The sequence below is a fragment of the Lepisma saccharinum genome, chromosome 23, assembly GCF_977018435.1.
Source record: "Lepisma saccharinum chromosome 23, izLepSacc3.1, whole genome shotgun sequence".
Taxonomy (NCBI): domain Eukaryota; kingdom Metazoa; phylum Arthropoda; class Insecta; order Zygentoma; family Lepismatidae; genus Lepisma; species Lepisma saccharinum.
The window spans coordinates 24,022,783-24,041,002 of NC_139251.1; the positions used below are offsets into that span (position 1 = coordinate 24,022,783).

General features: G+C 39.5%; 1 protein-coding gene and 1 long non-coding RNA gene across 2 annotated transcripts in view; both read left to right on the forward strand.

Moving 5' to 3' along the window:
- LOC146005296 (ATP-dependent DNA helicase DDX31) overlaps window positions 1-1,675 on the forward strand; it is a 207,497-nt gene extending 205,822 nt beyond the window's left edge. Inside the window, exon 14 of the mRNA XM_083144423.1 lies at window positions 1,479-1,675. Within this exon, the coding sequence (XP_083000549.1) occupies window positions 1,479-1,611 (133 nt within the window). The 3' untranslated portion in view covers window positions 1,612-1,675. The remainder of the gene's footprint in view (window positions 1-1,478) is intronic.
- Window positions 1,676-2,558: 883 nt separating this feature from the next.
- LOC145977726 (uncharacterized) overlaps window positions 2,559-18,220 on the forward strand; it is a 44,647-nt gene continuing 28,985 nt past the window's right edge. Inside the window, exon 1 of the long non-coding RNA XR_014440626.1 lies at window positions 2,559-2,931. This is a non-coding gene — a long non-coding RNA (uncharacterized LOC145977726). The remainder of the gene's footprint in view (window positions 2,932-18,220) is intronic.

Below are 18,220 nucleotides of genomic sequence, written 5' to 3' on the forward strand. Positions count from 1 at the left end.
TTTTTGAAATGTTGGAGGCGTGTATCTGCAATACAGCAAAATGGCATTCGGGCTGTATGTGGAAATATGGTAAACAAATAAATATTAGAATCATACGTTTTTATTTTATTTGGTGTTCCTATGTTTACTATCTTTATGATTAGTTACAAAAATAAAAATGTTCAGCACATGTATGCTAAGAAGTATATAAAGAACTCTATTTTTTTATATATTTCCAGAGTTGTTGAAAAAAATAGTAAAAAACAAAAATTAGTCTATCAAACTGTCAAGCACAATTTTGGAGATTTTAATGTAAATTCTCAGAGATTCTATTGGGAAGGATGTGCCTGCATAGCCTGACACCGTGTTTTGATGTCTGGTTGTGCACTTAAAACATTCAAGCGGAGATTCGGCCCCAAATTTAGTCTATTATAAATTTCGAACGAGTATTTTAATTCAAAACATGTGAAACAAGGATAAGTGTGCCAGTGACAAAATCAGCCTTATTTTCCTGTTGAGTTTTAAAGGTATGAATTCTGATCTACACATTTGCAGCAAGATTGTTGTTGTGGGTATTCTCGACATTTCTCTTCCGAGCTAATCGCGTATTCCCTTCAAGTCGTTCATGTACCCCTTGGGGTACGCGTTCCACCGTTTGAGAACCACTGATCTAGACAATGGTACGATATTTAGTGTGTCGGCGATATGCTTCATCTCCACGTTTGACTTGAGTATCAGTCAAAGCCGAGGTTCAAGAAAATTAACTTTATTTCTGCCTCTCTTACGCAAGAAAGACAAATATATGATTTTCCGCGCAGGTCACTATAATTCAACTTTTTAGCGTTCGCAGATAAACCTAATAGTGGTTATCGTGCACGTGTATCGTGCATAGTTATCCAAAACGACGAATTTTAAGATTTTCAGCACAGGACACTAATCAACAAATTTTGCAAACTTTACATAAACTAATATTGTGACAATGGAAAGTACATTTCTGGCAAATAATTTTGGTTGTAATAGAAAATCATCACAATATTACTTTGATTTTGCAACATAGATAATTATTATTAATATTTGTACAGTGGGATCCATGAATATTACCGTGCAAATTGTCCATGACTATTTTAATTGATTTTTCTCTTACATCCTATGTGTTTTTAAACGATGAATTTTTATGTATGCTGGTGCAGAAATTGGCAACAGCTTGTTTTGGGTTTCATTTTAATTCTTGAAGATCTTATTGGATCAAATAAAGTGCACGAACATGGTGATGGACAATTTGCAAGGCAATACTCATGGATCCCACTGTACAATGCTTGCATGCTAGTCTAATTAATTATTACGTCAGACTTTCCATTATTTTCTAACAAAATGCAAAACAAGCTGCTGCACCAAAATCTATTCCTTTTAAGAACTGGCAATAACTCTTTGAGTCTCGTCTCGATATTTTAACAGTGACGCCAACTCATGTCTTAAATTTTCCTCTTTTTTATTTGTAGGATGCAGAGGACAAACTCACGCCGCCCAACGAAGCCTTCTGCAGGCGAAACGCACAGACGAAAACCGTTGGATTTGATATCGGAATTCTCAAGCGGGCTGGAACCTGGCAAGAAGAAGAAGAAGAAATTTTAATCGCAGACACTGTGACGTCAAAATGTCAAAATTATATCAGCAATGCAATGTAAATAAAACCTGTAAGAACAATCAATGTGGTATTTTTTTTATGACAAGTTGACAAACTTTCATTAGGTTTCGGTCCAATCCTTACTTTCTGTATGGATGGACGATATCGGAAATTAGGTATCGCCATATATCAAGAAAATATCGTCTCCACGATATGTATCGTGTCGGCGATTGGGTATATGAAAATCATGAACATGGTGATGGACAATAAGTTACTTGGTAATACTTATGCATCCCACTGTACATTATATGTCAAAATTCCTTTTCTATGCGACAAATATTTGGGCATACCAAACTGTTTGAGTGTGAGATCGTTTGTAGATAGCTTAGTACATTTTCATACTCAAACCACCGAGTTTTAAATTGTGTTTCCATTATTGCTACGTACTATATCGATATTAACCTAATAAATTATGTTATCCCAACACCTAATATAACGATTAATAAATACACACTGTCTTGAAATATCTGTACTGAATTTCCACACGAACACACACATGGGTCGCAAAAGTCGAATTTTTATGGTGGGGTTGGTGGCACAACAATTCGATCCGGGTCTTTCGAATCTCATCCAATCATCGGTCATCCTCATCGTCGCGATTAATGCCAGAAAAGCGACGTAACTTGAGTTCAGAATTTAAACAAAACACCAAGGAAGCATTCAAGAATCTATGCTCTTGTATCATTGCAAATCCTTGAAAACACGCATGTAACAGAAAAATTAGTTTAAAAAGTGATGGAAAATATGCCTTGAATTAGTTGTGCATCAAACTGTACATTCACAAACTTAAGACTCCTTCTTTTCTGATTTAATTTTGACTCTAATTCTGTATTAAGCAAAGATCCTGATTTGTGGCAATTATTTCAGCCACCAGATGGGTTTTGCGTGGAAATGAAGGGTGCACATCTACGATATAAACCTCAGCTGTCCAATCCTAGTTTACGAAATATACTACTCGAGCACGTGAAGCGCTGTTGGTTCAGTGATAATGCACCAGAGGGAGTAGTTGTAGCGGCTAGCGAAGTTGTGGGCTGTAAACGAAGGCAAGTCTTGTGTTTAACTATTGTGAAGCGTGAATTGTGTGTTTCTAAGTGTTTTTTTACCACAAATGCCAAACTTGTGTTTGCTTTGTCAAAATAATCTTCAAACGTGTAGCCCGTGAACTTTCAAAGTCAGCGTGAACAGTGTGTTCAGTAGTTTATTGCTAGCAATGAGCTCCTCGCCTGTTGTACGTGTGTTCGTCATGGTGGCGTCAAGTGGGCCGAAAGGTAATGTTCTGTTTTCATGATTTTTTATTACTATCTGTATCATCCTCTGTTTCGTTCATTGTCTTATCATTGGATGTCATTCAGGTACAAGTTAACTCGTTGCTTGTGTCCTGCCGCGACATATAATTGGCATTTGAAAATAAAAATCGTACTGAAACTGCTTCAGAACTGACGAATTGGTTCGTGAATTTTTTAGCTGTAATATAACAAAGTGTCTTGTTCCTGGATATAACACCTAATGTGGTTCAAATTGAAGAAAATGAAGCACACACACATGCTATTGTTGCGTAAGAACCAAGGTCGGATAAGCGGCGAGCTTATCTGTTGCACATCGATTTACTTACATTGCTTGTAACGTAGGAAGTGGTCAAAAGTATTTAAGATAGAGTCCTGACGGGGAGAGTTCACTTGACGTCCTGGAATACGTAAATATTGCCCATTGCATGTTTTTTTTTTCTAAATTTCGATTTTCTTTCTCGGGTTGTAGTAACTCCTTGTACGTGTTAATATCCTCTCTTCGTACCAGGGATTGCCGATCTACGTGGCAGAGTGGTTAGCACAGCACGCTACGACGCCAGGGGTCCGGGTTGTAATCCTGGCTAGGCATGGGTGTTCATGGTGTGTCCCCCTTCATCATCACTCATTCTTATCTTCGCGATTAGCCAAAAGTGGTAGAAAAGTGACGCTCAATAACAAATCAAATCGTGCTAGAGATCAAGTCGTCGTTCGTCCTTCACGTCGCGATTAACACAACAGGTATAAAAGTAACGTAAAAACCGAATTAGGAAGAAGGGTTTCTCTCCTCTTTATTTCTTGTATTTTTCCGCTCCTGTCCCATTTTCGTTTTGATTCTCCTCCCTTATTCTTCCTGATTATTCTGGTCTGGTTTCTTCCTTTATCATCATTATTTATCTCTTGTCTCTTATAACATCACGCGAACATGACATCATTCAGTATTTCACAATCAAAGACGGGACTTTTCAATTTGACTTTCCTTGTAAACTTTCATTTTGCTTCGCTTTTCTACCACTTTCGGCTAATCGCGAAGATGATGAATGATGAAATAGATGAAGGGACACTCACAAAGTACACCCAGGCCTGGGTTCGAATCCGAGACCCCTGGCGTCGTAACATGCTGTTCTCTAACCACTGCGCCGCAGAAGTAGGAATCTTTGTGTTGGTGTCAAATTGGTGGGGTGTGGACTTGTTCCTACATGCTTCTCATGTTAGGCGTCATCTAATTTTAGACGTAAAAGTGTAGGGATCATTACTCTTATGTTGATTGAGAATTGATTGTTAGTTTTTAGATGTATCTTATTCTTCCCACGTCATAGGCACAGTTGTGCTACCCTGAGAGTAAACCTGTTAATCCAGCGACTGTGTTACAAAGGCGTGCCGACAAGACATTGGGGGGGGGGGGGGCATAGGCCAATGATAAAGTAGAAATAATGTTAAGAATCAACAAGTAGGTCAAGAAATTATACTTGCGGTCAAGAATTCTTGATATCACAATGACTGACTGATTTACTTTGTTTTACTTCATTTTTCTCGCCCATTGGCTAATCGCGAAGATGAGGATAAATGGTGGTAAGATAAGATGAATGAAGGGACAGTCACACATATGTATATATCAGTGACGTATACTGAGTCCAAGATCTGGGCTATCTCTCAATGTCACGTGGTCCTAGGCTATGAATAGAAATAAATTTGCCAACTCATAAGAAATCAGGTTGCCACCTCATAAGAAATCAGGTTGCCAACTCATAGGAAATCAGGTTGCCAACTCATAGGAAATCAGGTTGCCACCTCATAGGAAATCAGGTTGACACCTCATAGGAAATCAGGTTGCCTTTATTTTATTCTCTAGACTTCAGGCTTCGCAGATAGCCTAGCTAGCCTAGATTATACGCTCCTGGTATATATAGGGACGACAACACGAACTGCAAGATTATATATACTTGCTTGAGTCCAGACTCTAGAGCCTTAATAGTCTGCTAAATGCAGTCTAGGATGCCTTTATACATAAAGCAAGTCTAACTCTCTTGTTAAATTCAGCTTCAGTTTTCATCTTAACTGGCCTTTGGGTAGAAATTTTTCATTATTTATTTTCTTAATTACTAATTTCCAACTTTACCTAAGTAGGTGTCGAATATAGGTTAAGAAAATCGAAAAAGTCAAGAATTTTGGATTTGTTATTTTGGTAGGCACACTGTATTATAAACTAATACAAATAAACATATTTTTATTATTATGATTATATAATTGGGAAGAGTTCTACTCGATATACCCGATGCGTGAATATTTTCGTTGAAGAAAAAGCTTTAAAAGTTGTGGGGAAATTTTTGTCATAAAGTTTGTTTGGCCTCGCACGTAAAAATCCAATTTTGGATACTTTGAAAATTGGAACCATTTTTTGTTTGGGAAAAACATAACCTGCTTCCAAGGACGTATTTAAGGGGGGCAGTGTGTCCGGACCCCCCCCCCCAAAGTCTTACCAAGTACAAAAATTAAATAATGAAAATATACGTTATTTAACATAAACATTTATTTAATCGAGGGTTATTTCCGACGAACTTATTTGAAGGCAGTAAAGATTTAGTTTTTATATTTGCTTTTACTTAACATTAATTTGATGTGTGTCTGTCTAAACAAAAGCTACAATGACTCCTTTGGTGCATAACAACAGAATTATTTTATTGGGAGACGCTTGAGACTAAACTATCCTACCGCACTGTCAAGGACGTATTTAGGAGCGAGGCAAAGTGTCCCCCCCCCCCCCCAAAGATTTACCAAGTACTAACATTGAATAATGAAAATATACTTGTTTAGCATTTTCTGTGTAATCGAGTTTTTTTTTTTTAATTTCCGCCGAACTTTTAATGACAGTAGTTACACCATTTGACGTCACACCACACCAAGTATGGAGGCAAAATAACACCCCATTAGGTGTAGTGCTCAACCAATTCCTGTTCTGTGGTACACCACTTTTGGTAGCAACTCAGTTGCATATTTTCTTAGTGTGTACCAAAGATATTAATCTGAAACAAATTTTCGTGAACTGGAGCTAACATTCTTTCTTGTTATTTAATAAATATTCAATTCTTTATCTATTTGGCACTGATTTTATATCGTTTTCTCTTTGGTTTTATATATTAGTGCAATTTTTTTTTTATTCTGCGGTCGAACAACGTCAATAACACAAAAGGTGACTAGCAGTGAATTTTTATATTTAAGTACCTAAGTATTCATGCACCACAAAATACAGTATTAATATTTATTAAAGGCCCAGGTACCTAACGTCTGTGGTTTACAAACGATTCCGGAATACACAGATTAGTCAGCTTCCGGTGTGAATTTGTTGAGATATTAGACCAAACTTAGTGGTTACTTCACTGAGTACTTACGTCTTCGATGTAACTACTTAGGTATTTACTTCACTTGGCGATAAACACGCTGAAAAACACTAATGGTGAACACTTAGGGGGAGTTGGGGGGAAAGCACAAATCTTGCTGATACCGAGTTCGACGTCTTCAATCTTCTAATCCTCCTGTCGTTGGTTCATAATAAACATGTAGCCTCTCTTCTTTAGTAACCTTTTCTCAGGTTCTGGTAGAGATACTGCACAGGTCGATAGTTCACTTACAGTTTGTTCTTTAGACACTATCTCTCTTTTCGGTAGAGATCATGGGCGTTAGTTCACTTTCAGTTTTTCACGGCCTGCGAAACCAATAACCAACGTAACACGGATCCTAACCGTATCAATGCTTGACTCGGGCTGCCTTCTCTGCAACGCACATCAACCGTTCCCCAGAAAAGACGTTAACTTCTCTTGCCGCCCTTTTTTCCCCAGCGAGGCGGGTCAACTTTTATAAGGGGTGCGTCAAGATCGGTTACAATTTCCTTGCCGGGGCAGTTGCTTTCATACGAATTTTAGCGCTCTAAACTACACGCTAGAAAATGATTGATTGATTGATATGTTGTTTTAAGTCCACTTTATGCACGGTAAGGCTAATCGGGACTGGACCTACAGTTTAAAGTGGGATCCGAACCACTTGTGCCTCCACTGGGTATCGAACCCGGGACCCCTTGATTACAAGGCGACGACGCTACCACTGCGCCATCGGGGAGGCCCTACTAGAAAATGAATACATGCTCTCATATCTCATTTTTTTTACTTTTTACCTATTAGTGTAATAATAGCAATACAATATTAATTTAATATTATTCTAATTTAATATAATTATTTCAATTTAAACGTTTATATTATTATTTCTGAGACACTTGGTCCCCCCAAATATATTTCTAAATACTTGCCTGCCTGGTTCCTAAATTTTTACTTACTTTTTTTCCATCTAATGCTGTTCTTACTTTCGTTATTCTGTTCGAATACTAACTTAACATACTTCTATTGTTAACAATAAGAATTTGTGCTTTTTCCTAACTTGAAATGAACAATGCTAATTTTCAAAGCCGTCGACGGACCGGTTCGGACCCCCCCCCCCTCTCCCATTCTTCACGCGCGTGCGACAGAAGTTTTTGAGAGTTCAAGCCTCCACTGAAATACAGACGGTTGTTCGCTTTATATCCGACCATTTTTGACGGGTACTCACCTTAAGAGATACCGCGCCGCCACCACCGATCATGTTCTATTGGACCCCCAGCATTGTGGACTATCGCCCGGCATCGCAGTTTCCATTGCAGCAAGCTCCGGCGCAGGACAGGCATGGGAATTCTGTCCCACTCCTCCCTGCAAGCTTTCCATAGACCATCCAGGGTGCGCGGGCGGCGATGTTGAAGACGTCGTTTCAACAGTCCAACTGTGCAAAAATCTATTGGACTGGCATCTGGGCTTTTCACAGGAATGTCTTCAAACGGAATGAGACGAATTCCTAATTCCTCTGCCATTTCCTGATAAAAACGTAGTGATGTTCTGGCGGTATGACTCGAAGCCTTGTCCATATGGAACATCACCTGGTTCGCGTGCATTCCATTCAATTAAGGGATGTCTCTCCGATAGATAGGTGTCAGAATGGAGTCTTGGAAGTATCTGGCATTCACCTTCACGTTTTTGTCCACCTTGCGTATCATCAACTTACCCTCATATCCGAATCCCGTCACAACCATAAAGCCACGAGGGAAACTTTCCCTGCACTGACGAACAAAGTTGCTGCGCCCCTTGCCGTCAATGTCACGGTATGTGATCGCCCGAATGTGACCACCAGCAGTGAGATGGACATATGATTCGTCCATTGTGACAACTTTCTTCCATTTGGAACCCGCCAGGTACTTTTCATACAATTTCCTGCAGTTCGTCTTACGTTCGGCAATGTGACGCGGTAGAAGGTGGTGTACGCGGGCCTTCCGCACTCACTTCAACCTGAGGCGCTTGCGAATTGTTTTGTTCACAATTGACGGTGGAAGGTGAAATCTGTGGGCCATATCACGTTGAGTCGGGGGATTTTCTTGGCACGCCAATCGACAGATCCCCCTTAGCACTACGGGTGACACTTTGCTTGCAGCCCTTCTCCTGGTGGTTTTCGTGGGTGAATGTTTCGCAAGGAGAGCTTGTTGTGTGTAACGGGCCACAATAGCTTTCGCAGTAGTCACCCCGAGTGTTTCACAATGCGTACGTATGAAAACTTAGCATGGAAAAGGGCCATTACGTAACCCTCCCAATACCGGTTGATTTTCGGCGCCATTTGATAACATTCACTACCAACACTCACGCACCTACAAGGTCAGTCGACAATGGTCGGATATAGAGCGAACAATCTCTGTATTACTAACGAAGAATCACCACTATTTTATATCACAATGTTTAAAAAACCGCAAAGTCGAACCCTTTTCAAAATCTCCCCGAAATTTTTAATCCAAGCAACATGTAAATGTATATACAGTGTTATTTCTGCCTTAATCGAGCCCTTCTGATTGTCTTGAAGAAAAACAACTAGATCCACTTATGTCAAAACAGATCGTGGAGTACAAGGCGTCTGGCAACTCTGAACTTCCGTCAACAATTTCTGATACATTGGGTACATGCGTGGCTTCCCACTTGTCCAAACATGCTTCTCGGAAAAACTGCATGGTTGAAGAGAAGGGATATAAGAGGAGAAATTAACGCTCGTTTCAAACAAATAAACTATTCATTGACTTAAACCGTTGGGTTATTGTTGCCGAGAAATCCCTGCAGATGGCAGGCTAAGCAAACATGGCAAGAACGATGAACCGTTGAAAGGTTCTGTCTCAAGGCTGCAAGCTGGTGGATGATAACGAAAGCACATGTGCAAGAATGCGTGTTGAAAGAAAAAAAGATGTATTTCGCTGATCACGTTAGCGAAGACGTCATACTGTGAGACGAGACTTCCGCAAGGTAAGCACGTGCTGACTGGGAAAATGTTTCGAATGTGAAGAACCAATAAAAGTATGTACTATCTAGTGGCATGACCTTCGTGGAAAAGGGGGAGGGGGTCTGTGTCCCTCTCTGGCTCAGTTATTCCCAAAATAATTCTGGAAATGTGTCAAAATAGAGGACTAGGGTAAACAAACAAAAAATTAAGGTATGTTTCACTGCTGTAGTCCAAACATTTTCACAAGGTATGCGCTTAGTTTCGTGAAACGTTAAGTGGAGACGACGTTTCCATTAAATGTGTGGATGAAATCAGTTAACTTCTACAAAAAATGCCATTTATTGTTTAAAAAAAATGATATATTCATACACAGTGATGGAATTGGGCCGGTATGACATACCGGTAGTAAATTAAGATGTCCAAAAGCATACCGGCAGTCAGAGGCGCAACCACGAATTTTTCTCTTGGGGGGGCAAGTACCAGAATAAACGTGCCAATAATAATAACAATAATTTTGATAATAATGTTAGTAATAATAATAATATTGTTATTATTATTATTAATGTCCCTCAAATGTGCACGCTCCCTTTACTCAAAACAATTAATTGTTGATGCATTTAAAACAAAATCAATTAAGACAAGTCTTATTTCTCTGTCTGGTAATTTACAATGCATCACAGAAAACAATGACACATCGCGATCGAAGCGAGCAAGAAAATTTTTGGATCCAATTTTTTTCAGGCTGAAATCAATGTTGATTTAATAGGGCGACAATAATTTCATGGGACGCCAATGCATTCTCTCTTGTACAACTTTTGTGTCTACCCGTTACTATAGTGGTAACATCGTCGCCTTGTGATCAAGGGGTCCTGGGTTCGATATCTGGAGGAGGCACATAGGACAGTGGTTCGGATCCCACTTTAAACTGTAGGTCTAGTCCCGATTAGCATTTATGTGCATAAAGTGGACTTAATACCACAAATCAATCAATCAATTTCACAACTTATTTTCATTTAGATCAAATTTTGCATAAAATTTGAAGTTGTTGGTGGTAATTGCTCCCTGTAGGTACACTTGGCCGTCAATGTTTGTCCCCCCCCTAGAACTCATATCCGTCCAAGGTTGAGGGGGGGGCAATGCCCCCTGTGGTTGTGCCACTGCCGGCAGTAAATTTTTAACATTGGCACTTATTTATTGGAGCTGATCGCACAAGTAGCTACGCAAAAGTCAACAATGTATTCGCTCATTTCTCTGTCTTACTGGTGATACGAGAGAGAAAATGAGAATCCATGTATTCAACCGAAAAAAAGTTGGGATTGTATCAAAAGACAGGCCTGTGCATACAAGCATACCGGTAGAATAGAGAAGGCATTTTTAAAATAAAAATTATAATATTAAACTCGTATTTTAATGATTGCATTTAAACATAAAGACTCCAGTACTGCATGTTATCGTATTTTAGTTTCTTGTTGATATTTTCTTTTGTGAATTATCAGTTTCTATACGCTTAATAATATTGCTAATTATACTAAAAATGAAAAACCAGGAAAAATATTTATATAAGAAGCGAAAACATGAACAAAAAAGCAGCAATTATATTTTTTTTCGTTAAAACTGCCGTATACATTCCTCGTATTCTCCTTCTCCTTAGGAAATGTCTGGGCATGCTACTACATCTAGTCTAGGGTACATTTATTTCTGCCTCATAATCAAATGTTCCCGGGTTTGAATCCTGATGGAGGCACATGGCACAGAGGTTCGAGTCGACACCACTTCAAGTGGATGTGCCTCCAATGAATTGAGTGATGCACTCACGGTTTCGCCTCCGAAGTTCCCGGGTTCGAGTCCCGACCTAGCATGGGTGGTCGTTCGTTTGCAAGATTCATGTAATTATTCTCATCGTAGCGATTATCCGAAAGTGTCAGAAAAGAGACGTAAAACAAATAATACATACACGAAGTGATCTTAAAACAAATTTTACTTTCGTATTTTTCAGGGTGTATGGAGATTACATTGTCTTCAGTTTTGGCCTGCTCAATAATTTTCATTCACTCTCTTCTATTTTGCGCACATGTTTTCAAATAGTTTATCTTCATTATTTTTTAGATCTTCAAATAGATCATCTTGCCTCTTAATTTTTTTAACTTCTTTTTTCTCTTGTTGAGATTGGTTTCCACGAGGTTATTTTCTTTGTTACTCTATTTTGCAGCATTCTCTATATATCCGATGGACATTACATTCTACTTCATAAAAATTGAACAGGTTGTTGCACAACTTACTGCAAAATAATGACTGTTCAAACACAAAATGCTGGAATAGGTTATATAAATTGAGCGTGTGGATGTAGTGTTTGAACTACAGATAAAATTAAGAATTTAAACTCTCCACTCCCGTGCGATCAAATTCCGTATTCTTTTCATTGACCAACATCATCTGTTTCAACACTTGTATGTCTACATAACTGAAATATCGATTCAAATCTAGGAATTAAAATGATTTTGTAATATTCCAATCAGCAATCAAAACATACTTTGAGACAAATCGATAATGATAAGTAGGGAGACAAATTTATGGTAAATAAAAACTGAGGAGAGCGGTAAATAAAATGTTAGATCAGCGGTATATATCAGCGGCGGAAAAAAAATGGCACACACTTTTTCATTATGAGAAACAACATACAAAGAGCTATAAATTGATAAACTACTTCATTTTTATATACTGTACACATACACAAGTACTTAGCTGTCCAACCAAAAAGAAAACATCAACACAAAATCACTTCATTTCTAAATTGCACATCTCAAGTGATTTATTCATTGCATGTATTTAAAGGATATCCTTGCTGTCCAACAAATAAAATAATCACTACTGCACATACACAAACACATGTTGAAAATCACATGATGATGATGAACAAAATTCATTCATGACTGAACACAAATAACACCATTGTTTCCCTTGATGTGAGGAACAGACTAATCTTATCGCTGCTACAACTAGCAAGTTAAATGAAACTGGAAGTTGAGTAGACATTCGGGGGAAGAAAGGAATGCAGCTTCACAGGGAGCGAAGTTTTCGAACTGAGATTATGTGCATGGGTAATCCCAATTTGCAGGGTCTTCCTGATGTGATCGAAGATAAAACGTTCTTCAGCTGCAAGTGGTAGGAAACTTTAGGCAAACGTTTCGTTACAAATCGACAGTTTGCGCGCACAACCTCGATTGCCGGTTTTTGCGGGTTTTCTACTTAATTTGATGATATTTCAAAGTTATTTCGCGAAAAATCGTTCATTTCGTGGAAAAGCACACATTTCGCGTTACTTCGCGAATAAAACTCATGCATATTTCATCATTGGGGGTGTAGTTACGTGCAGAATGTTCAAAATTGCATCTTTTTTTTTTCACATTTCGTGATTTTGCGCATCGCGAAAATTCAATGTCCCTAATGATAAGTATTCTTACATTGAACTAGGAGAACTCTGCCCTTGCACAGTTATTGCACAACATTGTATGTAGTAACAGGGCTGCACATCGGACAATAATAGTTCTAAATCGACTCCTGAACGCAACAATGAAACAGAAAAGTGTACAATGCTAGCGCGAAATGGGTTGTGCAATTTGTCTAACTGGCTATAGCGATATCCCATCTCCATTGCATTGTCGGCTGAGGAACAACGAAATTTCCTTTGGTTACTTCTGGCTCCTGCTGTGCTAAGTAGGAAATTGTGTTACATTTATCTTCTTTCACGCCTGCGCAGATGTTCTTCCACAGGCTACAAGGCGTGTACACAGCTAGATGCAAAGGAAGAAGAAGAATCGTTTCTTTTGTACACTAGAACCAACGGTGCATTCGCCATTTTGTAAACCTTTAATAAGCTCTTTCCAATGATAATTTGTTCGTGAAAATGTCTGCAATCTCGCATCACGTACTAGAAAGACCGGACAGGCAATCAAGGAAAAGAAGAAAAGACAAAACGCCCGGGAGGAATCAAGTGTAAAGGACGCGCAAGTAAATCATTACTTCTGTAGTTGTATGTTCGAACTAGAATGTCTGCTGCTTGAAAAGAAGAAGAGAAAGACCTGTCAGTTACAATTGAAGCTCGTAAGATGGCGTGAGGCGCTGGAATGCTGCCGGATACCCGGGACAATGGTTTTCAATTATGTGAGACAATGCAGCGCGTTAGCGAATTAATGATATTGTCACACGACTTGAACAACTTTTGGTTGTGCAACAGCTGGATGCTTTGGAGTTTAGAACCAACCACCAGGGGTGTATCGCGAGCCGCGATGAGGTGGTGTTCGAAATATTAAGGTAGCTGAAGATAACAATGCAGCGAGCGCTTTTTTTATTATTTCTCTTGCCCTTTCCCCCAACCCTCCATGTTTCCAGTTGTTTGTAATAGACTTCGCAGTCACGCACGGAACTATAGAAACAGTGTTGCTAACTGTTAAGCTTTATTGGGCCAAGGGTTGGTTCACAGTAATGGAATTCTTCGGCGCAGCTTAGCATCTTCGGAAAGAACCTCTACTTTTCTCTTCCATTTATCTAGGTTTAATCGTAACAGTGGTAAAGGTGTGTATTCATCCTCTAAAACTTTGCTTTATATATTGACGGTTCTGACCAAATGGGGGAAGGGTCAGGGAAGACAGTTTACTTGATCTTGCTAGACAAGCCTTAGCTGTGGCAACTGCCCTCTACCCCCTAATCGCAACCACTGGTTCTGATACTTACAGTGGTATCTAGCTCAGCGGCTGTCGTATCTCTCTTAAAGTATCAATTTCAGTTTTTTCGTTTGTTTTTAATGAAAGTTGAGCCTCTATGGTACGGAACAACATAACTGGAGATTTGATTTCATTTTTGTTACTTAGCGTCGCTTTTCTGCCACTTTTGGCTATTCGCAACGATGAGGATGAGTGATATAATGAAATTGATGAAGGAACACCCACAAAGACGCCCAGGCCGTGATTCGATCCCGGGGCCCCTGACATCGTAGCGCGTTACACTAACAACCCCGCTACAGAGGTCGGCATTAACTGCAGGTGTAATAAATATTTCTTGCGATAAACAATTACATCTCATCAGTATGTGCCACAAAAATTGTATTCTTAGAAACTGATAAAGGAGCTATTAATTACAAGGTAATATACCGGTAACACCATTTGAATATAGTAGTGAGTGTGTAAATTAGTACCTCAATTGACTTCCATCGTTGCTTTCGTACATGCAGTGGTAGATATTTCGGAAAGGCACGTTCAACTCTCCACTTTCAACGTTAAGTTGGTATAGCAATGATGTGCTGAGAATATCGTACCCGTTCATATATGGGCGCACTAGAAGCGACGCGTTGAACCCTAAATGATTGAAGGTGGCTACGAATTGCATTCTCAATTTTAGTCAATGGACGTGGCATGAATGTTGCATTGTTGCCAGCCCAGTATTCTTTAAATTTATCACACCTTGCTTTCATGAGTGTTGTTATAGTCGTAAATGCTTAGCTGCAGTTAGTCTATTGATAAAGTTAGCCAGAGCGAAATAATTTCTAAAATTGTCAATTAGACGTCCTTAATAAATAAATCACAGACTGTTATATGGAACACGCCGAAAGTGAGAAAAGATGGAGTGGGGTCCCCCTACCCCGGAGCGTGAATAAGGAGCTGAATATCTCGAAATTTGTGACAGATTTTGTCTTGCAAATATCCGAAGTAGCCTACTAATTTTAGCATACGCAGGATTTTTTTTTCTGAGGGGCTCGGTGGCTATTACATTCTGGAGAAGGAGTAGCCTAAATGCGCAATAAAATATTTCGTAATTACCATTGTTAGATAACCTTCGTTTTAAAAGTTGTTCAAAGCCAAGAATGGTAATCGGAGAGCATTGAAAGGGGGGTCGAGTTATTTACTGCTTCCATTTCAAAATGTTGATTTTCTCAAAATTTCGGGCGGGGCTGTGCCCCTTTCAGCTCCCCTTCTGCGCACGCCAGTGGTCCGAGGTTATTCTGATTGCTCGCTATGGAACTTTCAAGAAACATGTATCGTTGGTTTATCGCTTTGTCACGAGATGGCAGCACTGTACTTCGTTATAACAAAATACCCATATTTCAGGAAATTATCTACACACGAGAACTTATTGGAGACACGTCTTGGTCAGAGAGTCTTGGTCTTCTTCTTTTCTAGATTAAAAAAGATAAAAATGAGCACTAGCATTGTAAGTGTTCAGTTTGGTTTGGCATTCTTGTATTTGTTATTTGAAAATTCTGGACGAGAACGGCACTGGACTTTAAATACCAACACAGGCATTATTTGTAACTCCAGAAGAGACGGGCTTTGTCACTCACACGAGACGAGACTGGTTTTTGGTGAAATATTCACGCGGTAGGCAACACTGCACCGCAACCCGAAGCTCAAGAAGTCATTAACGAACGCCTTTATCAAACACATACTAACGATTCCTATTTCCACGCCGTCCACCATAATAGCCTTTTTGTTCACTGTAAACAGTTGACAATCGTCTCCGGCACCTGCCACAGTAGTCTGTAAAGTTTTCCAAACTTTTTTTTCGTTCTCTTTTACCTACATCCCTTCTCATGTGAAATGAACAAGAGGGGAGAAAGGGTGGGGCTTAATTTGACACGCTTTATTACCAATTATTATGGCAAGCTTGAAGTTCAATATAAGAGGGGAAGCGAAGGGGAGAGGATGTATCAGAACAATGGTCGGGCCTCTTGTGTGTAGCTGAACACAGCATATATACCTCGAGGCTACAAGAATAGTGTAATTACACTAACAGTTTGTAATTAACGGGCCCACAGCGGCTGAATAAGAATTTACCCAGAGGGGCGCAGTTGGATAAAGGGGGGGGGGCTATTTTTTAGTTCATCTATCCAGATTTAATAACGAGCAATAAAAACAAAACACGACAGATTCGAAATGAAGTTCCCAATTGTTCCAACGATGCCTCGGGAAATCAAATCGTGATTGTGTCTTTCCCCTTGCACCGTCTTTTATTCAACGTCTGGCTTCATTTTGTTTCGGTGTCGTAGGTGAGCAGGTTTGGAAAAACAACATAAATAACGCTGACGCCACGAAGAAGTAGCAGTTTTCTTGTAATTAACGTTTGATCTAATGACTTCACGGAGTATGGTGTTACGAGTGCGCGCGTGGGAAGAACCAGGGCTGCCAACACTGGGCGATTTCACGCCCGGGCGTTGCAGTTTTTCACCTCTTTCTTGCCAGTGTTCACTTTCGGCGCGTAGTTTTCTGGATGCTTGAGCACGATTTTGGTTTCGGAGGAATTGTCAATAACTTTTGCCTTTTATCTCTATAAATCAAAGAGCTAAACGTTGAAAGCATGAATAAGCCTGAAAACTATAGAAAAGTTCATTAATTTTGGAAAAATTGAAAGAACATCGCGACAAATTGTTGGGTCACGATAGGGCGTTTGATGGGTCGCAGAGTCGGGCTCGAAAATTTATTAACCTGTCTTAAAAACGTATTACATTTAAATTACTATGATATATTGTTTTAACAATTTAACCCTTTAACCCCAAGCGTCGTATTAGTTCGGTGAGTAAAAAAAAGTTTTTAATTTCAGTATGTGTGTTTAGTTAGATGTTAGACTAGTGTAAATTAGTTTTAAATTGCATATTTACTTTCCTAGAATGAAGTAAGTGTAATTTGTTTAAGCAAGCGTAAAAGAGAGCTTCTTAAAGTACTCGATGTTAGCAAAGATATGATTATAAACTGAGTGCACACCCCTACAAGTATTTCTGCCGACGCCCATTCTTATGGGTCGCATGAAGTGTAATATCCTTCAAGGTGGGTCCCGGACTGAAAAAGGTTGAGAACCACTGATCTAGAAGGCTTACAACAGAGTTCGGAAGTAGCCTATAGAGAACAGACGTACTACAGTAAAACCTCGTTAATCCGGACAGGCAAAAAGGGGGGGAGAAGCAGAATGCAAGGTTTTAAATGTGGCTAGAAGTCACCAATCGCATTCGTCATATCGTAGCGTTCCTCTGAACGCGGGGATCTTAAATAGGGATGTACTATTAGAACTAGTTGATGGTAGAGACAGCCCTGAACGGGCAGGTACAAATATCTAACTATACATTAAAATAGACTCATGATTCGTTTCTAGACTGAAGTGAGCAATGCAAATGGCAGAATGGGTGTAGACTAGCTTACCCTGTTCGGTTTAGAAATAAGACCAGTAGCTCCTGCTTCTCCGATGATTCCAGATTAAAAGACCTCGTGTCGCTCTCATGCGCACGTATTTAAACACTCCCTTGGCCTCTCGTCACCTCTTACCAAAGGCCAGTGTTCTTACCATTTCCTGTAGAATGCTTATTCTACACATTCTGAGCAGGAGCTGACAAGGTCTGCCAGGGTCAATATTTCTTAATCGAACGGGGTATGGTACGACACCCCCTCTTGCAAGACAATTTCTAAAATTGAAATTGTAGTCATGAAAAGTTTAAATTGAACCTTCTGCCATTCACCAAAATTTAAAAGGTTTTTGTTTATTACATGAAAAAAAGTTACATAAAATAAAATAATAACAAAAAAAATGTCGGAGACCCTTCACCGAAAATTAAATGGAACAGAATTAAGCTCAAGCTTGAAAGCTGAAAGAAAGTCCTATGTTTACATTAGCCACACGCTGGAAGAGTCTTTCGTAATCAACAATGCTGACGGTTGGTCAACATGCGATATAAAGTGTTGTTTGCAGGTCCGTGGAGTCAGCGGAAAGTTCAACACACTGCATCGTAACGCGATACATGCGACTTGCTTCTGAACAAGTGCTAAATAAGCACAGAACATAATCCGTGAGAAACTTTAATGCCGCATGCTCGCAATCTTCCGCCTCATCAGGATGACAGTTCGAGGCGAGAGCAAAGGACCCTGGTAAACACCAAACTCCACTGGACTGCGCACAACCACAC